The sequence below is a fragment of the Hypomesus transpacificus genome, chromosome 17, assembly GCF_021917145.1.
Source record: "Hypomesus transpacificus isolate Combined female chromosome 17, fHypTra1, whole genome shotgun sequence".
In the NCBI taxonomy this organism is placed as follows: Eukaryota; Metazoa; Chordata; class Actinopteri; order Osmeriformes; family Osmeridae; genus Hypomesus; species Hypomesus transpacificus.
The window spans coordinates 16,980,869-17,005,515 of NC_061076.1; the positions used below are offsets into that span (position 1 = coordinate 16,980,869).

Consider the following 24,647-nt stretch of genomic DNA (forward strand, 5'->3'; position numbering starts at 1 on the left):
AGGTGAACAGCCACTAAATCTAGCGACAAAGACACAAAGTGACAATATTGCCTGTGGTGTGAAATGTGGCTCTGACGATTCACCTGTCACTGAGGCAACTAAATCTCTCAGAGCGTCAGCGATATGGACCGATCACAGCCTCCAGCCCTGGCTACCTCTGTTTATACTGACATTTACCAACTGACCCAAGTTGAACACTGCATTTTGGTGTTTCAACACCCATTGACACCCTGCTGTAGGCTATGACTATGTAAGCCTGTGTTCTGCACCTCTCTTTCACCAACCGTCTCTGGAGGAGGGGATCCCTCTCTGAATTGCTCCTCTCAAGGTTTCTTCCATTTTTTCTCCTGTTGGGAGTTTTTCTGGGATTTTTTCCTTGTCTCCCTTGAGGATTTAGGTTGGTTCAGGGGCAGTTGTATGGGCGTATGTGAAGCCCTCTGTGACATTGCTTGTAAAAAGGGCTATACAAAATACATTTTGATTTGATTTGGTCTGTCGCCACATAAGCAACAAAAAAGACAATCAAACAATAACAGACAATCATAATTGATGATATCTGATTTTTTTTAGTAGGCTACTCCAACTCGAAGTTGGCTGCCCATTTAGCATGTAGCTGGCTGCCTCAATGATATCTAGCTGTAAAGGGGCGGTCCGCGTAGGCTACACTAAATATACATGCTATTTTGGTTGAGCAACCTCATTGACTCAATTGCAACACTTTCGCTACACAGGACAACAGCGCTCGACTTTAAAAGGTAAGATCACCTTTCTTGTTCGAACAAAGACACACAACTTTTGTCCGCTCCAAACATGCCCAGATTACAATGTTATGCAGTTCAGAGTTTCCACTTGTTTTTGCTCATGGAGATGTCTAAGCACTCCAGTCAGAAAATATGCGTTGTCTCGTTTCATCATGATTTGTTAGTCAGTGACGATGTCAAATGTAAAATGTTCTAAAAGAAAAATGTTTAACATTTGGTACCTTAATGTAGTTCTATAGTACATATGAAATGTACAGCAACTATACGCGTGTATATATTTTTGGTGGACGCTGCAAAGGTGACGCGCCAGGGGATTTTAATTGGCTAATCTTTCAATTCAGCAATCTGTGCCACTAAAATAATCATAAATGACTTGATAGACTTGAGCAGTCTTAATCATAGTTTAAGAATAATTCGAAATAATAGGAAGTAATACATTAAAGCACTTAATAGTTTAGATAAAAGACAGGTGCTTTTGGAAACAGACACCATGCAAATGTCAAGGGGAATTTTCCCGGTGGAAGTGAAAGTAGATACTATATAGAAATTTGAACAGACTAAATATGACAGAGAATTATGAAATCTGTCTTCTGTTGTGTTCTTTATAAGGAAGCATGTCTGTGTGTCAGCAAGTTGCAAATAGAGAGATGAAAAGGGAAGTGCATGAGCGGTATGAAAGGTGCAAATCCTGTCAGTAATGCTTGTTATACGGTCAACTTTAGATTTGGAAAATATTAGCTTCATTCTATCAAACGACTGAACATTTCATGTTTCAAAAACGCACCTCTTTCATCTCTCTCTCTCTCTCTGTCTCTCTGTCTCTGTCTCTGTCTCTGTCTCTGTCTCTGTCTCTGTCTCTGTCTCTCTCTCTCTCTCTCTCTCTCTCTCTCTCTCTCTCTCCTCCGCCCCCCCCAGATGCAGATGAGGCTGGCCCTGAGCGTGGCCCTGAGCGTGGCCCTGCTGGCCCTGGCCCTGGCCCTGGCTGACCAGTGTCCTGACGGGGGGCAGTGTCAGGAAGGGGGCACCTGCTGCCACACCCCCACACACGGATACGAGTGCTGCCCGATGCATCAGGTGTGTTTACATGTTCCCATATAGCACCCCAGATTACTCCCTGGAAAGGGAAATGCAAGCACCCTAGACGGAGATAGTAGTCCCTTGCACCGAAACAGAAAAGATAATCCTTCTCTCACACACTGGTGTCATTCATACCTGAAGCAGTTATCCTGTTTTACAGTCAGGTGATAGTAGCCTGTCGTCCTATTCACTTTGTTAATCAAATGACTCTTTACTATGTTTACCAGGCTGAGTGCTGTGGCGATCACGTGCACTGCTGTCCGGAAGGCACCATCTGCCAGGTGAACGAGGCCAGGTGTGTCAACGCCACAGTCTCTCTGCCGTGGGTAGAGAGACATCCTGCTAAACCATCGGGACTTTCGAAAGTAAGAACAACACGAGTTTCATCAACAGAACACAACCGTTTCATCAGTCTCCTTCCTTGTTGCATACCTCACAGCCGCCCGCACAAAGTTTGTCAATCATTAAAGAAGTGAAAAAAGTGTGTGTGGGGGAGGGGGGAGGGGGGAGGGAATGAAGAAGTGAGATCAACTGTTCACTTCCCTCTGGGCTGCTGTTGGGCTGCAGTCGTTCAGGATGATCTGGGCTCACCCTGGGGAGGAGGATGAGAACGTGTGTCCTGACGGCTCTCACTGCCCGGCAGAGTTCTCCTGTCTGGAGGCTCTCAGGGGCTACGGCTGCTGTCCCCTGGCCCAGGTACACACACACCTGCACCCACACACACACACACCTGCACCCGGAAGGTTCCGGGTGCCTTATTACACTTGCACAGTTACCCTGTCTGAGCAAATAGAAACTGCTTCGTGTTGGATCACGATACTGTGATGCAATGTGCCCCCCCTCCCCCCCACACACATAGGGTGTTCCGTGTGTCGATGGGAAGCACTGCTGTCCGGAGGGTCACCAGTGCAGTGCAGACGGCCGGTCCTGTTTGGAACAAAGAGGTTCTATTACCTTCCTTCTTCTTCTTGTGGTGTCACAACTGCAGCTTGAGCTTGTCATGACCTTATCCTCTAACGGCTTCTCCACACACACACACACACCCACACACCTTAACACACACACACACATACCCTATCACACACATACACACACACATCCATCCATCTGCAGCCCAGCTGGTCTCCTCGGTGATGTGCAGTGACCAGATGACAGAGTGTCCAGATGACACCACCTGCTGTGCCAACCCAGACGGAACCTGGGGCTGCTGTCCAGGTCTCAAGGTGAGGTACTGACATCAGGATGGCCTGCTGTCCAGGTCTCAAGGTGAGGTACTGACACCAGGATGGCCTGCTGCACTTTGTGCTGAGTTGCCAAAAACATCTCTCCCAAAGCTACTGGCTCTTTAAAAAGTCGCTAGATGATGTGATGGCGTGAATCCAAACCACACTGGGCCCTTCGTCCACACCCAGCTCAGCTCCCTAAGGCAGGACGCGACTTTTCTAGAACAACACGGAAGTACAGTTACAGTCATTTTGCTGCTGCTCAGCAACAAAAATGGAGATGGCCAAAGTCGTAGAAGTCACCAGATTTGTCGCTAGTTATGGTGGTTGCTCAGACATGGTCATGAAGAGCCTGTGTGTGTGTGTGTGTGTGTGTGTGTGTGTGTGTGTGTGTGGCTAGGCTGTGTGCTGTGCAGACAACATCCACTGTTGCCCCGAGGGGACCACCTGTGACATTCAGCAAGCTAAGTGTTTGTCCTCAGACACCCTGGACACGCCCATGTGGGCCAAGTCCCCCGGCAGAGCTCGGGCACCGTGGGAGAACCAGAAAGGTGACATGCTTTCATCACATGACTATTCCATTCTGAAAGGATAATGTCTGGAGATAGAGTTTCGATTTTCTTTCGCGGTGAGGGTTCCTGTGCCTCTGCAGAACGGTGCTTCACATGCCCTGTCATATATAAGTGCAGAAATATTAGTTATGAGCTTTCTTATGCTTAAAGTACATTTGGCTGCAAGTACAGTAACTGTGCTTTGTATGTTTAATCCAGGCATGTATGTTCCCTGTAATGAATCTGTGGCCTGTGCTGATGGAACTACCTGCTGCAAAACTCAGTCCGGAGGCTGGGCATGCTGCCCCATGGTGGAGGTATACAGACATGATGTGGCCTCACCACTATAACTAAGTCAAACTAAAGTATCCTGTCTTTGTCCTGTCCTGTCCAAATGTCCTGTTTTTCAACCGCGCTGCTCCTGTCCTCCAGGCAGTTTGCTGCAGCGACTTCATCCACTGCTGTCCAAAGGGAACGACCTGCGACGTGGCTGGTGGAACCTGCAACGACCCCCTGGGCCCTGGGTCCGTGCGCTGGGTGGAGAAGACCCCCTCCATGCCAAGGGAGGTGGAGCAGCGAGCGGGAAACGTAACGTGTGACTCCACCCACAGCTGTCCAGAACAGAACACCTGCTGCAAGACAGCGACGGGAGGTTGGGCCTGCTGCCCTCTGCCACAGGTGAACACTGACAGGAGAGGGAGGAGGAGGAGGTGGGAGACGAGAGAGGGAGGAAAGAGAGGAAGACGAGAGAGGGAGGAGAGAGAGGGAGGAGAGAGAGGGAGGAGAGAGAGGGAGGAGGAGGTGAAAGAGGGAGGAGGGAGGGTGAGGAGAGAGAGGGAGGAGGGAGGCCGGAGAGGGAGGAGGAGGTGGGAGAGGGAGACGAGAGGGTGAGGAGGGAGGCGGGAGGCGGGAGAGAGAGAGAGGGAGGTGGAAGGATGGAGGAGGAAGAGGGAGGAGAGACGGAGGCAGGAGAGGGAGGAGAGAGGGTGAGGGAGGCTGGAGAGGGATGAGAGAGGGTGAGGAGGGAGGAGAGACGGAGGCAGGAGAAGGAGGAGGGAGGCTGGAGAGGGAGGAGAGAGGGTGAGGAGGGAGGAGGGAGAGGGAGGAGAGACTGAGGCAGGAGAGGGAGGAGGGAGGCGGGAGAGGGAGAGGGAGGAGAAAGAGGGAGGAGGGAGGCTGGAGAGGGAGGAGGGAGAGGGTGAGGGAGACAAGGGGCAAAGGTTTGTTTTCTAATGTGGGTGGGTTTTTTTCTTCATGACTGAGGATGCAGCTTTTAAATAGGATTTTTTTTTTCAACCGCGCTGCTCCTCTCCTCCAGGCAGTTTGCTGCAGCGACTTCATCCACTGCTGTCCAAAGGGAACGACCTGCGACGTGGCTGGTGGAACCTGCAACGACCCCCTGGGCCCTGGGTCCGTGCGCTGGGTGGAGAAGACCCCCTCCATGCCAAGGGAGGTGGAGCAGCCAGCGGGAAACGTAACGTGTGACTCCACCCACAGCTGTCCAGAACAGAACACCTGCTGCAAGACAGCGACGGGAGGTTGGGCCTGCTGCCCTCTGCCACAGGTAAACACTGACAGGAGAGGGAGGAGGAGGAGGAGGTGGGAGACGAGAGAGGGAGGAGGGAGGGTGAGGAGAGAGAGAGAGGGAGACAAGAGAGGGAGGAGAGAGAGGGAGACGAGAGAGGGAGACGAGAGAGGGAGGGAGGAGAGAGAGGGAGACGAGAGAGGGAGACGAGAGAGGGAGGAGGAGGGAGAGGGAGACGAGAGAGGGAGGAGAGAGAGGGAGACGAGAGAGGGAGGAGGAGGGAGAGGGAGACGAGAGAGGGAGAGGGAGGAGGGAGGCTGGAGGAGGGAGAGGGAGACGAGAGAGGGAGGAGAGAGAGGGAGACGAGAGAGGGAGGAGAGAGAGGGAGGAGGAGGTGGGAGACGAGAGAGGGAGGAGGGAGGGTGAGGAGAGAGAGGGAGGAGGGAGGCTGGAGAGGGAGGAGGAGGTGGGAGAGGGAGACGAGAGGGTGAGGAGGGAGGAGGGAGGCGGGAGAGAGAGGGAGGCGGAAGGATGGAGGCGGAAGGATGGAGGAGGAAGAGGGAGGAGAGACGGAGGCAAGAGAGGGAGGAGAGAGGCGGGAGAGGGAGGCTGGAGAGGGAGGAGGGAGAGGGTGAGGGAGACAAGGTTTGTTTTCTAATGTGGGTAGCTTTTTTTCTTCATGACTGAGGATGCAGCTTTTAAATAGGATTTTTTTTTTCAACCGCGCTGCTCCTCTCCTCCAGGCAGTTTGCTGCAGCGACTTCATCCACTGCTGTCCAAAGGGAACGACCTGCGACGTGGCTGGTGGAACCTGCAACGACCCCCTGGGCCCTGGGTCCGTGCGCTGGGTGGAGAAGACCCCCTCCATGCCAAGGGAGGTGGAGCAGCCAGCGGGAAACGTGACGTGTGACTCCACCCACAGCTGTCCAGAACAGACCACCTGCTGCAAGACAGCGACGGGAGGTTGGACCTGCTGCCCTCTGCCACAGGTGAACACAGGAGAGGGAGGAGGAGGTGGGAGAGGGAGACGAGAGAGAGGGAGGAGAGAGAGGGAGGAGGAGGTGGGAGACGAGAGAGGGAGGAGGGAGGGTGAGGAGAGAGGAAGGAGAGAGAGGGAGACGAGAGAGGGAGACGAGAGAGGGAGGGAGGAGAGAGAGGGAGACGAGAGAGGGAGGGAGGAGAGAGAGGGAGACGAGAGAGGGAGACGAGAGAGGGAGGGTGGAGAGAGAGGGAGACGAGAGAGGGAGACGAGAGAGGGAGGGAGGAGAGAGAGGGAGACGAGAGAGGGAGACGAGAGAGGGAGGGCGGAGAGGGAGGGAGGAGAGAGAGGGAGACGAGAGAGGGAGACGAGAGAGGGAGGGCGGAGAGGGAGGAAGGAGAGAGAGGGAGACGAGAGAGGGAGACGAGAGAGGGAGGAGGAGGGAGAGGGAGACGAGAGAGGGAGGAGAGAGAGGGAGACAAGAGAGGGAGACGAGAGAGGGAGGGCGGAGAGGGAGGAGGAGGGAGAGGGAGACGAGAGAGGGAGGAGAGAGAGGGAGACGAGAGAGGGAGGAGGAGGGAGAGGGAGACGAGAGAGGGAGGAGAGAGAGGGAGACAAGAGAGGGAGGAGAGAGAGGGAGACGAGAGAGGGAGACGAGAGAGGGAGACGAGAGAGGGAGGAGAGAGAAGGAGACGAGAGAGGGAGGAGGAGGGAGAGGGAGACGAGAGAGGAAGGAGAGAAAGGGAGACGAGAGAGGGAGGAGGAGGGAGAGGGAGACGAGAGAGGGAGGAGAGAGAGGGAGACAAGAGAGGGAGGAGAGAGAGGGAGACGAGAGAGGGAGACGAGAGAGGGAGACGAGAGAGGGAGGAGAGAGAGAGAGACGAGAGAGGGAGGAGGAGGGAGACGAGAGAGGGAAGAAAGAGAGGGAGGAGGGAGGCTGGAGAGAGAGGGAGGAGGTGGGTGAGGGAGACAAGGGGCGAAGGTTTGTTTTCTAATGTGGGTGGGACGGCTTTTCTTCTTCATGACTGAGGATGCAGCCTTCAGATTTTTAATTTTATTTATTAAAATCGGGACAGATTTTCAATTTTCAAAACAAATATAGAAACGTGTTATGAAACTTATGCTCCTGGTGGGACAGCATTACAGCCTGTGTGGCATGGTGACGATCGTGAAAGGTACAAGTTGTGAAAGGCGGAAAGTTAAAAAAGTTGAATTTTAGGTAAACTAAAATTCACTTCCCTTTCCTCATACTTGAGATTGTGCTGAAATAATAACACAAAAAATAAAAAGATTGTAGATCACGAGAGCTCCTTCGTAGGGGCGTGCGAGACTTTCAGAGGGCCGACCTCTGACCTCTGACCTCAGCACCAGAGCTGTGTGTGACCTCACATCCCCCTCCCCTCCAGGCCGTCTGCTGTGACGACCACGAGCACTGCTGCCCTCAGTTCACCACCTGTGATTTGGCCAGCCTCACCTGCAACGGAGCCTGGGGGGCGGTGCCCATGGTGAGGAAGGTGGGGGCTCTCACCACCCCCAGCCCCACCACTCCTGCGGAGGAGGAGGAGGAGGAAGAAGAGGAGGAGGAGGAGGAGGCTGAGGAGGAAAGGGTCCAGTGTGACCCTCACACCAGCTGCCCCAAGCTCACCACCTGCTGCATGATGAGCTCAGGCCAGGGATGGGGCTGCTGCCCTCTTCCTGAGGTGAGCCTGCCATGTCCCTCCATCATCCTAACTCTGCCGTGGTCCTCCACCCTGGTCCTCCACCCTGGTCCTCAGGGTCCACTGCCCTGCATGTTCTACATGTGTCCCTGCTCCAACACACCTGGTTCAGATGAACAAGTGGTTACCAGGCTTCTGCTGAGCTTCATAACGATCCCTTTAATGAAACCAGGAGTGTTGGAGCAGGGAAACATCTAGACCATCCAGCACAGTGGGCCCTCAGGACCAGGGCTGAAGACCACTGATCTAGCGTGTCTAGGAAGCCACAGTGTATGAACAGGAAGTAGCTTCACAAGCCCTGATCCATTCACGTCCATCCAACCAAACGGCCCTTGCTAACCCTGGCTAACCCCCCTGGCTGACCCCCCTTGCTCCAGGCTATCTGCTGTTCTGACGGAGACCACTGCTGTCCCACTGACTACAAGTGTAACGAGGGCTCCACCTCGTGCTCCCGGGGGGCCGTGGTGATCCCCTGGTACAACAAGCTGCCGGCGGAGGCTCAACACACCGGCCCCGCGTCTTCTTCTGTGAGGTGTGACGCCAACAACAGCTGCCCCGAGGGCGCCACCTGCTGCCAGCTCTCAACAGGGCGCTGGGGGTGCTGCCCCCTGAAGGAGGTACGTGGAACTGCAGCTGCCCCCATTCAGCATTTATAGTATTTGTTCAGTACTTTTTTTTACCTTTAATATGTTTATTTTACAGTATTTATATATTTTTATATTATACATGTATTCTACATTATATCCCATCGCCGAGTCTGTCCATTTATTTGTGTCTGTTATTTCTGTTATTGAGTTTAATTGTGTGTGGTACTCAGTTATTCTACAACTGTGCACACTGGGTTACATAAACCCTTGAATTCAATGTGAAATGACTGATGACGATAAAGACTTGTGGTGTGTGTGTGGTGTGTGTGTGTGTGTGTGGTGTGTGGTGTGTGTGTGTCTCCTGGCAGGCGGTGTGCTGCCCAGACCAGGAACACTGCTGTCCTCAGGGCTACAGCTGCAACGTGCCCTCAGGATCCTGCCAGAAGCTCATCTGGCTACAAATTCAAACATTACCCATGACTAGGGTGTCCCTGCCAGAGCCCCAGCCCAAGGCCCAGACCCAGCCTCAGCCCCTGCCTCAGACCCTGCCCCAGACCCTGTCTCAGACCCTGCCCCAGACCCTGCCCCAGACCCTGCCCCAGACCCTGCCTCAGACCCTGACCCAGCCTCAGCCCCTGCCCCAGACCCAGCCTCAGACCCAGCCTCAGACCCTGCCCCAGACCCAGCCTCAGACCCAGCCTCAGACCCTTCCCCAGACCCAGCCTCAGATCCTGCCCCAACCCACTACCCCACAGGGGAAGGGTATATATTGTGCTGAATCCTACAGATGCAGGGATGGAGAGACATGCTGCAAGACCACCACCACATGGAGCTGCTGCCCCTTACCCAACGTATGAAACATGCTTCCACACCTGCCTTCCACCTCCACACCTGCCTTCCACCTCCACACCCTGCCTTCCACCTCCACACCTGCCTTCCACCTCCACACCCTGCCTTCCACCTCCACACCCTGCCTTCCACCTCCACACCTGCCTTTCACCTCCACACCTCCCTTCCACCTCCACACCTGCCTTCCACCTCCACACCTGCCTTCCACCTCCACACCCTGCCTTCCACCTCCACACCTGCCTTCCACCTCCACACCCTGCCTTCCACCTCCACACCTGCCTTTCACCTCCACACCCTGCCTTCCACCTCCACACCTGCCTTTCACCTCCACACCCTCCCTTCCACCTCCACACCCTACCTTCCACCTCCACACCTGCCTTCCACCTCCACACCTGCCTTCCACCTCCACACCTGCCTTCCACCTCCACACCTGCCTTTCACCTCCACACCCTCCCTTCCACCTCCACACCTGCCTTCCACCTCCACACCTGCCTTCCACCTCCACACCCTGCCTTCCACCTCCACACCTGCCTTCCACCTCCACACCCTGCCTTCCACCTCCACACCTGCCTTCCACCTCCACACCTGCCTTCCACCTCCACACCTGCCTTTCACCTCCACACCCTCCCTTCCACCTCCACACCCTGCCTTCCACCTCCACACCTGCCTTCCACCTCCACACCCTGCCTTCCACCTCCACACCTCCCTTCCACCTCCACACCTGCCTTCCACCTCCACACCTGCCTTCCACCTCCACACCCTGCCTTCCACCTCCACACCTGCCTTCCACCTCCACACCTGCCTTCCACCTCCACACCTGCCTTCCACCTCCACCCCTGCCTTCCACCTCCACACCTGCCTTTCACCTCCACACCCTCCCTTCCACCTCCACACCCTGCCTTCCACCTCCACACCTGCCTTCCACCTCCACACCTGCCTTCCACCTCCACACCTGCCTTCCACCTCCACACCCTGCCTTCCACCTCCACACCTGCCTTCCACCTCCACACCTGCCTTCCACCTCCACACCTGCCTTCCACCTCCACACCTGCTTTCCACCTCCACACCTGCCTTTCACCTCCACACCCTCCTTCCACCTCCACACCTGCCTTCCACCTCCACACCTGCCTTCCACCTCCACACCCTGCCTTCCACCTCCACACCTCCCTTCCACCTCCACACCTGCCTTCCACCTCCACACCTGCCTTCCACCTCCACACCCTGCCTTCCACCTCCACACCCTGCCTTCCACCTCCACACCCTGCCTTCCACCTCCACACCTGCCTTCCACCTCCACACCCTGCCTTCCACCTCCACACCTCCCTTCCACCTCCACACCCTGCCTTCCACCTCCACACCCTGCCTTCCACCTCCACACCTGCCTTCCACCTCCACACCTGCCTTCCACCTCCACACCTACCTTCCACCTCCACACCTCCCTTCCACCTCCACACCCTGCCTTCCACCTCCACACCTGCCTTCCACCTCCACACCTCCCTTCCACCTCCACACCCTGCCTTCCACCTCCACACCCTGCCTTCCACCTCCACACCTACCTTCCACCTCCACACCTCCCTTCCACCTCCACACCCTGCCTTCCACCTCCACACCTGCCTTCCACCTCCACACCTCCCTTCCACCTCCACACCCTGCCTTCCACCTCCACACCTCCCTTCCACCTCCACACCCTGCCTTCCACCTCCACACCTCCCTTCCACCTCCACACCCTGCCTTCCACCTCCACACCCTGCCTTCCACCTCCACACCTGCCTTCCACCTCCACACCCTGCCTTCCACCTCCACACCCTGCCTTCCACCTCCACACCTGCCTTCCACCTCCACACCTACCTTCCACCTCCACACCTGCCTTCCACCTCCACACCTACCTTCCACCTCCACACCTCCCTTCCACCTCCACACCCTGCCTTCCACCTCCACACCTGCCTTCCACCTCCACACCTGCCTTCCACCTCCACACCTCCCTTCCACCTCCACACCCTGCCTTCCACCTCCACACCTGCCTTCCACCTCCACACCCTGCCTTCCACCTCCACACCCTGCCTTCCACCTCCACACCTACCTTCCACCTCCACACCTCCCTTCCACCTCCACACCCTGCCTTCCACCTCCACACCTCCCTTCCACCTCCACACCCTGCCTTCCACCTCCACACCCTCCCTTCCACCTCCACACCCTCCCTTCCACCTCCACACCCTCCCTTCCACCTCCACACCCTGCCTTCCACCTCCACACCCTGCCTTCCACCTCCACACCTGCCTTCCACCTCCACACCTGCCTTCCACCTCCACACCTGCCTTCCACCTCCACACCCTCCCTTCCACCTCCACACCTGCCTTCCACCTCCACACCCTCCCTTCCACCTCCACACCCTCCCTTCCACCTCCACACCTGCCTTCCACCTCCACACCCTGCCTTCCACCTCCACACCCTCCCTTCCACCTCCACACCTGCCTTCCACCTCCACACCCTCCCTTCCACCTCCACACCTACCTTCCACCTCCACACCTGCCTTCCACCTCCACACCCTGCCTTCCACCTCCACACCCTGCCTTCCACCTCCACACCCTGCCTTCCACCTCCACACCTGCCTTTCACCTCCACACCTGCCTTCCACCTCCACACCTGCCTTTCACCTCCACACCTGCCTTCCACCTCCACACCTGCCTTCCACCTCCACACCCTTTCTTCCACCTCCACACCCTCCCTTCCACCTCCACACCTGCCTTCCACCTCCACACCCTCCCTTCCACCTCCACACCCTCCCTTCCACCTCCACACCCTCCCTTCCACCTCCACACCTACCTTCCACCTCCACACCTGCCTTCCACCTCCACACCCTGCCTTCCACCTCCACACCTGCCTTCCACCTCCACACCCTGCCTTCCACCTCCACACCTGCCTTCCACCTCCACACCTGCCTTTCACCTCCACACCTGCCTTTCACCTCCACACCTGCCTTCCACCTCCACACCTGCCTTCCACCTCCACACCCTCCCTTCCACCTCCACACCCTTTCTTCCACCTCCACACCCTCCCTTCCACCTCCACACCTGCCTTCCACCTCCACACCTGCCTTCCACCTCCACACCTGCCTTCCACCTCCACACCCTGCCTTTCACCTCCACACCCTGCCTTTCACCTCCACACCCTTTCTTCCACCTCCACACCCTCCCTTCCACCTCCACACCTGCCTTCCACCTCCACACCTGCCTTCCACCTCCACACCTGCCTTCCACCTCCACACCTGCCTTCCACCTCCACACCTGCCTTCCACCTCCACACCTGCCTTCCACCTCCACACCTGCCTTCCACCTCCACACCCTGCCTTTCACCTCCACACCCTCCCTTCCACCTCCACACCCTCTCTTCCACCTCCACACCCTCCCTTCCACCTCCACACCTGCCTTCCACCTCCACACCTGCCTTCCACCTCCACACCTGCCTTCCACCTCCACACCCTCCCTTCCACCTCCACACCTGCCTTCCACCTCCACACCCTCCCTTCCACCTCCACACCCTCCCTTCCACCTCCACACCCTCCCTTCCACCTCCACACCCTGCCTTCCACCTCCACACCTGCCTTCCACCTCCACACCCTCCCTTCCACCTCCACACCCTCCCTTCCACCTCCACACCTCCCTTCCACCTCCACACCCTCCCTTCCACCTCCACACCCTCCCTTCCACCTCCACACCCTCCCTTCCACCTCCACACCCTCCCTTCCACCTCCACACCCTCCCTTCCACCTCCACACCTCCCTTCCACCTCCACACCCTCCCTTCCACCTCCACACCCTCCCTTCCACCTCCACACCCTGCCTTCCACCTCCACACCCTCCCTTCCACCTCCACACCCTCCCTTCCACCTCCACACCTCCCTTCCACCTCCACACCTCCCTTCCACCTCCACACCTCCCTTCCACCTCCACACCTGCCTTCCACCTCCACACCCTCCCTTCCACCTCCACACCCTCCCTTCCACCTCCACACCCTCCCTTCCACCTCCACACCTCCCTTCCACCTCCACACCCTCCCTTCCACCTCCACACCCTCCCTTCCACCTCCACACCCTACCTTCCACCTCCACACCCTACCTTCCACCTCCACACCCTCCCTTCCACCTCCACACCCTACCTTCCACCTCCACACCCTCCCTTCCACCTCCACACCCTGCCTTCCACCTCCACACCCTACCTTCCACCTCCACACCCTCCCTTCCACCTCCACACCCTGCCTTCCACCTCCACACCCTCCCTTCCACCTCCACACCTCCCTTCCACCTCCACACCTCCCTTCCACCTCCACACCTGCCTTCCACCTCCACACCCTCCCTTCCACCTCCACACCCTGCCTTCCACCTCCACACCCTCCCTTCCACCTCCACACCCTCCCTTCCACCTCCACACCTGCCTTCCACCTCCACACCCTCCCTTCCACCTCCACACCCCCCCTTCCACCTCCACACCCCGCCTTCCACCTCCACACCCTTTCTTCCACCTCCACACCCTCCCTTCCACCTCCACACCTGCCTTCCACCTCCACACCTGCCTTCCACCTCCACACCCTGCCTTCCACCTCCACACCCTGCCTTCCACCTCCACACCTGCCTTCCACCTCCACACCTGCCTTCCACCTCCACACCCTGCCTTCCACCTCCACACCCTGCCTTCCACCTCCACACCTGCCTTCCACCTCCACACCTGCCTTCCACCTCCACACCCTCCCTTCCACCTCCACACCCTGCCTTCCACCTCCACACCTGCCTTCCACCTCCACACCCTCCCTTCCACCTCCACACCCTACCTTCCACCTCCACACCCTCCCTTCCACCTCCACACCCTGCCTTCCACCTCCACACCTGCCTTCCACCTCCACACCCTCCCTTCCACCTCCACACCCTCCCTTCCACCTCCACACCTGCCTTCCACCTCCACACCTGCCTTCCACCTCCACACCCTGCCTTCCACCTCCACACCTGCCTTCCACCTCCACACCCTCCCTTCCACCTCCACCCCTCCCTTCCACCTCCACACCTGCCTTCCACCTCCACACCCTCCCTTCCACCTCCACACCCTGCCTTACACCTCCACACCCTGCCTTCCACCTCCACACCCTCCCTTCCACCTCCACACCCTCCCTTCCACCTCCACACCTGCCTTCCACCTCCACACCCTCCCTTCCACCTCCACACCCCCCCTTCCACCTCCACACCCCGCCTTCCACCTCCACACCCTTTCTTCCACCTCCACACCCTCCCTTCCACCTCCACACCTGCCTTCCACCTCCACACCTGCCTTCCACCTCCACACCCTCCCTTCCACCTCCACACCCTGCCTTCCACCTCCACACCTGCCTTCCACCTCCACACCTGCCTTCCACCTCCACACCTGCCTTCCACCTCCACACCCTGCCTTCCACCTCCACACCCTGCCTTCCACCTCCACACCTGCCTTCCACCTCCACACCTGCCTTCCACCTCCACACCCTCCCTTCCACCTCCACACCTCCCTTCCACCTCCACACCCTCCCTTCCACCTCCACACCCTCCTTTCCACCTCCACACCCTCCCTCCCTTCCACCTCCACACCCTACCTTCCACCTCCACACCCTACCTTCCACCTCCACACCCTCCCTTCCACCTCCACACCCTACCTTCCACCTCCACACCCTCCCTTCCACCTCCACACCCTGCCTTCCACCTCCACACCCTCCCTTCCACCTCCACACCCTACCTTCCACCTCCACACCCTCCCTTCCACCTCCACACCCTGCCTTCCACCTCCACACCCTCCCTTCCACCTCCTGCCTTCCACCTCCACACCTGCCTTCCACCTCCACACCTGCCTTCCACCTCCACACCCTGCCTTCCACCTCCACACCCTGCCTTCCACCTCCACACCTGCCTTCCACCTCCACACCCTCCCTTCCACCTCCACACCCTGCCTTCCACCTCCACACCCTCCCTTCCACCTCCACACCCTCCCTTCCACCTCCACACCCTCCCTTCCACCTCCACACCCTGCCTTCCACCTCCACACCCTCCCTTCCACCTCCTGCCTTCCACCTCCACACCTCCCTTCCACCTCCACACCTGCCTTCCACCTCCACACCCTCCCTTCCACCTCCACACCCTGCCTTCCACCTCCACACCTGCCTTCCACCTCCACACCCTCCCTTCCACCTCCACACCCTCCCTTCCACCTCCACACCTGCCTTCCACCTCCACACCTGCCTTCCACCTCCACACCTGCCTTCCACCTCCACACCCTGCCTTCCACCTCCACACCTGCCTTCCACCTCCACACCCTCCCTTCCACCTCCACCCCTCCCTTCCACCTCCACACCTGCCTTCCACCTCCACACCCTCCCTTCCACCTCCACACCCTGCCTTCCACCTCCACACCCTCCCTTCCACCTCCACACCCTCCCTTCCACCTCCACACCTGCCTTCCACCTCCACACCCTCCCTTCCACCTCCACACCCCCCCTTCCACCTCCACACCCCGCCTTCCACCTCCACACCCTTTCTTCCACCTCCACACCCTCCCTTCCACCTCCACACCTGCCTTCCACCTCCACACCTGCCTTCCACCTCCACACCCTCCCTTCCACCTCCACACCCTCCCTTCCACCTCCACACCCTGCCTTCCACCTCCACACCTGCCTTCCACCTCCACACCTGCCTTCCACCTCCACACCTGCCTTCCACCTCCACACCCTGCCTTCCACCTCCACACCCTGCCTTCCACCTCCACACCTGCCTTCCACCTCCACACCCTCCCTTCCACCTCCACACCTCCCTTCCACCTCCACACCCTCCCTTCCACCTCCACACCCTCCCTTCCACCTCCACACCCTCCCTTCCACCTCCACACCCTACCTTCCACCTCCACACCCTCCCTTCCACCTCCACACCCTACCTTCCACCTCCACACCCTCCCTTCCACCTCCACACCCTGCCTTCCACCTCCACACCCTCCCTTCCACCTCCACACCCTACCTTCCACCTCCACACCCTCCCTTCCACCTCCACACCCTGCCTTCCACCTCCACACCCTCCCTTCCACCTCCACACCCTCCCTTCCACCTCCACACCCTGCCCTTCCACCTCCACACCCTCCCTTCCACCTCCACACCCTCCCTTCCACCTCCACACCCTACCTTCCACCTCCACACCCTGCCCTTCCACCTCCACACCCTACCTTCCACCTCCACACCCTCCCTTCCACCTCCACACCCTGCCTTCCACCTCCACACCCTCCCTTCCACCTCCACACCCTGCCTTCCACCTCCACACCCTGCCTTCCACCTCCACACCCTGCCTTCCACCTCCACACCTCCCTTCCACCTCCACACCTCCCTTCCACCTCCACACCTCCCTTCCACCTCCACACCTGCCTTCCACCTCCACACCCTCCCTTCCACCTCCACACCCTGCCTTCCACCTCCACACCCTGCCTTCCACCTCCACACCCTCCCTTCCACCTCCACACCCTCCCTTCCACCTCCACACCTGCCTTCCACCTCCACACCCTCCCTTCCACCTCCACACCCCCCCTTCCACCTCCACACCCCGCCTTCCACCTCCACACCCTTTCTTCCACCTCCACACCCTCCCTTCCACCTCCACACCTGCCTTCCACCTCCACACCTGCCTTCCACCTCCACACCCTCCCTTCCACCTCCACACCCTTCCTTCCACCTCCACACCCTGCCTTCCACCTCCACACCTGCCTTCCACCTCCACACCCTGCCTTCCACCTCCACACCCTGCCTTCCACCTCCACACCTGCCTTCCACCTCCACACCTGCCTTCCACCTCCACACCTGCCTTCCACCTCCACACCCTCCCTTCCACCTCCACACCCTGCCTTCCACCTCCACACCTGCCTTCCACCTCCACACCTGCCTTCCACCTCCACACCCTCCCTTCCACCTCCACACCCTACCTTCCACCTCCACACCTGCCTTCCACCTCCACACCCTCCCTTCCACCTCCACACCCTGCCTTCCACCTCCACACCCTCCCTTCCACCTCCACACCTGCCTTCCACCTCCACACCTGCCTTCCACCTCCACACCCTGCCTTCCACCTCCACACCTGCCTTCCACCTCCACACCCTCCCTTCCACCTCCACCCCTCCCTTCCACCTCCACCCCTCCCTTCCACCTCCACACCTGCCTTCCACCTCCACACCCTCCCTTCCACCTCCACACCCTGCCTTCCACCTCCACACCCTGCCTTCCACCTCCACACCCTCCCTTCCACCTCCACACCCTCCCTTCCACCTCCACACCTGCCTTCCACCTCCACACCCTCCCTTCCACCTCCACACCCCCCCTTCCACCTCCACACCCCGCCTTCCACCTCCACACCCTTTCTTCCACCTCCACACCCTCCCTTCCACCTCCACACCTGCCTTCCACCTCCACACCTGCCTTCCACCTCCACACCCTCCCTTCCACCTCCACACCCTGCCTTCCACCTCCACACCCTGCCTTCCACCTCCACACCTGCCTTCCACCTCCACACCTGCCTTCCACCTCCACACCCTGCCTTCCACCTCCACACCCTGCCTTCCACCTCCACACCTGCCTTCCACCTCCACACCTGCCTTCCACCTCCACACCCTCCCTTCCACCTCCACACCCTGCCTTCCACCTCCACACCTGCCTTCCACCTCCACACCCTCCCTTCCACCTCCACACCCTACCTTCCACCTCCACACCTGCCTTCCACCTCCACACCCTCCCTTCCACCTCCACACCCTGCCTTCCACCTCCACACCCTCCCTTCCACCTCCACACCCCCCCTTCCACCTCCACACCCCGCCTTCCACCTCCACACCCTTTCTTCCACCTCCACACCCTCCCTTCCACCTCCACACCTGCCTTCCACCTCCACACCTGCCTTCCACCTCCACACCCTCCCTTCCACCTCCACACCCTGCCTTCCACCTCCACACCCTGCCTTCCACCTCCACACCTGCCTTCCACCTCCACACCTGCCTTCCACCTCCACACCCTGCCTTCCACCTCCACACCCTGCCTTCCACCTCCACACCTGCCTTCCACCTCCACACCTGCCTTCCACCTCCACACCCTCCCTTCCACCTCCACACCCTGCCTTCCACCTCCACACCTGCCTTCCACCTCCACACCCTCCCTTCCACCTCCACACCCTACCTTCCACCTCCACACCTGCCTTCCACCTCCACACCCTCCCTTCCACCTCCACACCCCGCCTTCCACCTCCACACCCTTTCTTCCACCTCCACACCCTCCCTTCCACCTCCACACCTGCCTTCCACCTCCACACCTGCCTTCCACCTCCACACCCTCCCTTCCACCTCCACACCCTACCTTCCACCTCCACACCTGCCTTCCACCTCCACACCCTCCCTTCCACCTCCACACCCTGCCTTCCACCTCCACACCCTCCCTTCCACCTCCACACCTGCCTTCCACCTCCACACCTGCCTTCCACCTCCACACCCTGCCTTCCACCTCCACACCTGCCTTCCACCTCCACACCCTCCCTTCCACCTCCACCCCTCCCTTCCACCTCCACCCCTCCCTTCCACCTCCACACCTGCCTTCCACCTCCACACCCTCCCTTCCACCTCCACACCCTGCCTTCCACCTCCACACCCTGCCTTCCACCTCCACACCCTCCCTTCCACCTCCACACCCTCCCTTCCACCTCCACACCTGCCTTCCACCTCCACACCCTCCCTTCCACCTCCACACCCCCCCTTCCACCTCCACACCCCGCCTTCCACCTCCACACCCTTTCTTCCACCTCCACACCCTCCCTTCCACCTCCACACCTGCCTTCCACCTCCACACCTGCCTTCCACCTCCACACCCTCCCTTCCACCTCCACACCCTGCCTTCCACCTCCACACCCTGCCTTCCACCTCCACACCTGCCTTCCACCTCCACACCTGCCTTCCACCTCCACACCCTGCCTTCCACCTCCACACCCTGCCTTCCACCTCCACACCTGCCTTCCACCTCCACACCTGCCTTCCACCTCCACACCCTCCCTTCCACCTCCACACCCTGCCTTCCACCTCCACACCTGCCTTCCACCTCCACACCCTCCCTTCCACCTCCACACCCTACCTTCCACCTCCACACCTGCCTTCCACCTCCACACCCTCCCTTCCACCTCCACACCCTGCCTTCCACCTCCACACCCTCCCTTCCACCTCCACACCCCCCCTTCCACCTCCACACCCCGCCTTCCACCTCCACACCCTTTCTTCCACCTCCACACCCTCCCTTCCACCTCCACACCTGCCTTCCACCTCCACACCTGCCTTCCACCTCCACACCCTCCCTTCCACCTCCACACCCTGCCTTCCACCTCCACACCCTGCCTTCCACCTCCACACCTGCCTTCCACCTCCACACCTGCCTTCCACCTCCACACCCTGCCTTCCACCTCCACACCCTGCCTTCCACCTCCACACCTGCCTTCCACCTCCACACCTGCCTTCCACCTCCACACCCTCCCTTCCACCTCCACACCCTGCCTTCCACCTCCACACCTGCCTTCCACCTCCACACCCTCCCTTCCACCTCCACACCCTACCTTCCACCTCCACACCTGCCTTCCACCTCCACACCCTCCCTTCCACCTCCACACCCTGCCTTCCACCTCCACACCTGCCTTCCACCTCCACACCCTCCCTTCCACCTCCACACCCTCCCTTCCACCTCCACACCTGCCTTCCACCTCCACACCTGCCTTCCACCTCCACACCCTGCCTTCCACCTCCACACCTGCCTTCCACCTCCACACCTGCCTTCCACCTCCACACCCTCCCTTCCACCTCCACACCCTCCCTTCCACCTCCACACCTGCCTTCCACCTCCACACCTGCCTTCCACCTCCACACCTGCCTTCCACCTCCACACCCTCCCTTCCACCTCCACACCCTGCCTTCCACCTCCACACCCTGCCTTCCACCTCCACACCTGCCTTCCACCTCCACACCTGCCTTCCACCTCCACACCCTCCCTTCCACCTCCACACCCTGCCTTCCACCTCCACACCTGCCTTCCACCTCCACACCCTCCCTTCCACCTCCACACCCTGCCTTCCACCTCCACACCTGCCTTCCACCTCCACACCCTCCCTTCCACCTCCACACCTCCCTTCCACCTCCACACCCTCCCTTCCACCTCCACACCTGCCTTCCACCTCCACACCCTCCCTTCCACCTCCACACCTCCCTTCCACCTCCACACCCTGCCTTCCACCTCCACACCCTCCCTTCCACCTCCACACCCTACCTTCCACCTCCACACCCTCCCTTCCACCTCCACACCCTACCTTCCACCTCCACACCCTGCCTTCCACCTCCACACCTGCCTTCCACCTCCACACCCTCCCTTCCACCTCCACACCTACCTTCCACCTCCACACCCTGCCTTCCACCTCCACACCCTGCCTTCCACCTCCACACCCTCCCTTCCACCTCCACACCCTCCCTTCCACCTCCACACCCTCCCTTCCACGTGCACCACCCTGACTTTGAACCTGACCCTCAGTGCAACTTCATCTAACTTTGAACACGATATACAGTCACTCTCTAGAGTCTTAAATGCTCGTTTCAATACGGAAAAAGCACCATATCAGAGACGAGTGCATCCCTTCAACTTACAAACTTAAAGTGGTCAAAAAAATTTATCATGTACACTTGTCTGACTCACAATTCCTTCTGTCCCTTCTTCTGTCCCTGCAGGCTGTGTGCTGTGCAGACATGGAGCACTGTTGTGCCTCTGGCTACACCTGTGGAGAGGAGGGCAGCTGCACCCAGTCCCTAGGGCTGAGCTGGGATGACTGGCGGATGGTCTTCACCAATAGGAAGAGAGCACTGTGAAGACCGGCTCTGCCTGTCACGCCACAACTCTGACCCCCTTTCTTATGTTTTTGCACTAATCAAGAGTTGCTGTTACAATCAAGTTGTACATTTCCTCAGGGTAGAAGAAGGGATGTCGGTTTAAAGGGGTTTTTTCTTGCACTGGTCCTGGAAGATTCTGGTTTCCTCTGTGTGCTTGCGTACTGTTGTCTGTGGTCCCTGCTTAGGCCTGCCTGTTACACACTCTTTTAGTTGGGATTGTGCAAATGCATTTTTTACATGTATTCCAACTATGTTGTAGAAATTGTTAATTTTTATTGTTAATTTGTATTGTTTCACATGTGATTTGCCTTCTGATTTACATTGTTTAATTGATAAAACAAATTCAATGTATGTTCGGGCAAAAACTATGGGGTTATATCGATTAAGATGTACTACGAAGTACTGAAACTGTACATGACTGTAAAACTGGTTATCACTGTTAATTTGACACGAATAAAGAGAAATTCTTCTATAAGTGTAAAAACATCTGTCCACAATTATTCAACATGTGCTGCGTGTGACACGTATTCATCGTGACTTTCGGGGGAAACATTTGGGGTCTCCGTTTGTGTTTGGGACTTCCGGATAATGAGGTCTGTGTCTTACATGAAGTCAGGTGGACAGCTCACCAAGTCCTCGGACAGCTGTGTGTCTTTTAAGGATAGCCTACTTTTACGGCATTTCTGATTTATTAGAATAGACAATAGACAAGACAAATTATAGAAAACATAGGCCCAACATAAAATGGTGTGAGCCTGATGACCTGAGCGTCTGCGCTTTTAACGATACGAACAAGGGTGGGGGTGTTTTAAAGAACGATCCATCCCCGCTCCGAGTTATGGAAGCAAATCGTGACCAAAATTCAAATGAAAATGCATTTCCAGAAATGCATTTTCATTTTAAGAATGTGGCTGCATTATTTGACTCATAAATCAAATTAGTATTCAATCATCCTATTTGCATTTTCATTTTCTTCTTTAAGACTGCTCATTCTTTCCCTTAATTAAAATGAAAACGAAAAAGACATTTGAAATTTAATTTTCAAAATATGCCCCAGCAAATAGATACCAAAATTCAATTTGAAATGTAAAATTTGAAAATGAAAATGCATTTCCAGAAATGCATTTTCATTTTAAGAACGTGGCTGCAAAATCGTGACCACAATTCAAATTCAAATGCATTTCCAGAATTGCATTTTCATTTTCAAGAACGTGGCTGCAAAATCGTGACCACAATTCAAATTCAAATGCATTTCCAGAAATGCATTTTCATTTTAAGAACGTGGCTGCAAAATCGTGACCACAATTCAAATTCAAATGTATTTCCAGAAATGCATTTTCATTTTAAGAATGTGGCTGCATTATTTGACTCATAAATCAAATTAGTACTGATTAGTACTGAGCGGACATTGCATTTTCATTTTCATGTTCTGCCCGCAAAGAACTGCCCATAATTCGAAAACGAAAATGCATTCTGAGCGGCGCAGTAGAGTGACGTCAGTAGCCGCTCTTCTTCAGCTCCCTGCTGACCGAGCTACCCATCTTGTTCGGTAGGGGGCGGTGTGCACATACGCATTGCATTACATGACAAATGTGCCTGGAAATTGATTGAATTGCCGGGTCTTTAGAGGACGCATCATAGATCATGGCGCTCCCTCAAATTGTGCAGACACTGATAGAATTAGCTGAGCTGGTAGAAACTAATAATATATCTGAGTCTGATGCCCGTGACCGAGTAGAACAAGTCACAGAGAGCTTGGCTGCATACTCTGCCGTCACAGACGTACACATTAATGAGGTTGCCATAGTAAACCTCTCTTCAGTCCTGGAACGGCTGGATGCTGTGGAGCCTCAAATGGGACGGGGACGACCAACCATCCACATCCCGTTCGAGTCCATCGAAAACTATTTATTAAATGGTCTACTTTTTCCTGTGAAAGCAAGCTGTTTCACCTTTGGCCTGGTTCAGACAAAATCTGAATTTCCGCAATCTGAATTTGAATTTCCGCAATCTGAATTTCAAGAATCTGAATTCCTGCAATCTGAATTTTAGAATGTTTTATTTTTGGATCAAAATAATTCAGTTGTATTAAATTTGGCATACAAATAATTCAGATATTATATATTCAACAGCAATATATTTCAGTTTTATGAAATTCGACACACAAATATTTCAGATCTTTCATATTCAAATTCAGATACTTTTGTCAGCTTTCTAGCTCCATAAATCCGTTGCTTTGCATCCTCCGACGGATGGTCTGGTGGCCGACAACAGCTCCGCTATGTCCTTTATTTTTAAACCATTTAATAAATAGTTTTCGATGGACTCGAACGGGATGTGGATGGTTGGTCGTCCCCGTCCCATTTGAGGCTCCACAGCATCCAGCCGTTCCAGGACTGAAGAGAGGTTTACTATGGCAACCTCATTAATGTGTACGTCTGTGACGGCAGAGTATGCAGCCAAGCTCTCTGTGACTTGTTCTACTCGGTCACGGGCATCAGACTCAGATATATTATTAGTTTCTACCAGCTCAGCTAATTCTATCAGTGTCTGCACAATTTGAGGGAGCGCCATGATCTATGATGCGTCCTCTAAAGACCCGGCAATTCAATCAATTTCCAGGCACATTTGTCATGTAATGCAATGTGTATGTGCACACCGCCCCCTACCGAACAAGATGGGTAGCTCGGTCAGCAGGGAGCTGAAGAAGAGCGGCTACTGACGTCACTCTACTGCGCCGCTCAGAATGCATTTTCGTTTTCGAATTATGGGCAGTTCTTTGCGGGCAGAACATGAAAATGAAAATGCAATGTCCGCTCAGTACTAATCAGTACTAATTTGATTTATGAGTCAAATAATGCAGCCACATTCTTAAAATGAAAATGCATTTCTGGAAATACATTTGAATTTGAATTGTGGTCACGATTTTGCAGCCACGTTCTTAAAATGAAAATGCATTTCTGGAAATGCATTTGAATTTGAATTGTGGTCACGATTTTGCAGCCACGTTCTTGAAAATGAAAATGCAATTCTGGAAATGCATTTGAATTTGAATTGTGGTCACGATTTTGCAGCCACGTTCTTAAAATGAAAATGCATTTCTGGAAATGCATTTTCATTTTCAAATTTTACATTTCAAATTGAATTTTGGTATCTATTTGCTGGGGCATATTTTGAAAATTAAATTTCAAATGTCTTTTTCGTTTTCATTTTAATTAAGGGAAAGAATGAGCAGTCTTAAAGAAGAAAATGAAAATGCAAATAGGATGATTGAATACTAATTTGATTTATGAGTCAAATAATGCAGCCACATTCTTAAAATGAAAATGCATTTCTGGAAATGCATTTTCATTTGAATTTTGGTCACGATTTGCTTCCATACCGAGTGCTATTGTGTTCACCGTGTTGACGTTGCACTGTTTGGCTTGTTGGGGCCCCTCCC

General features: G+C 56.3%; 1 protein-coding gene across 1 annotated transcript; it reads left to right on the plus strand.

Annotated features, from left to right (window-relative positions):
• Nucleotides 1-647: 647 nt before the first annotated feature.
• Nucleotides 648-21,689, plus strand: grna (granulin a). The gene is made up of 16 exons (XM_047038564.1): nt 648-755; nt 1,677-1,835; nt 2,066-2,203; nt 2,406-2,534; nt 2,698-2,782; nt 2,952-3,061; nt 3,462-3,612; nt 3,832-3,929; nt 4,045-4,290; nt 4,931-5,176; nt 5,881-6,126; nt 7,523-7,816; nt 8,212-8,451; nt 8,790-8,925; nt 9,166-9,272; nt 21,047-21,689. Exons 2-16 carry the CDS (start codon nt 1,677-1,679, stop codon nt 21,182-21,184), a joined length of 2,523 nt encoding a protein of 840 aa, XP_046894520.1. The 5' UTR covers nt 648-755; the 3' UTR covers nt 21,185-21,689.
• The last annotated feature ends 2,958 nt before the right edge of the window (nt 21,690-24,647 follow it).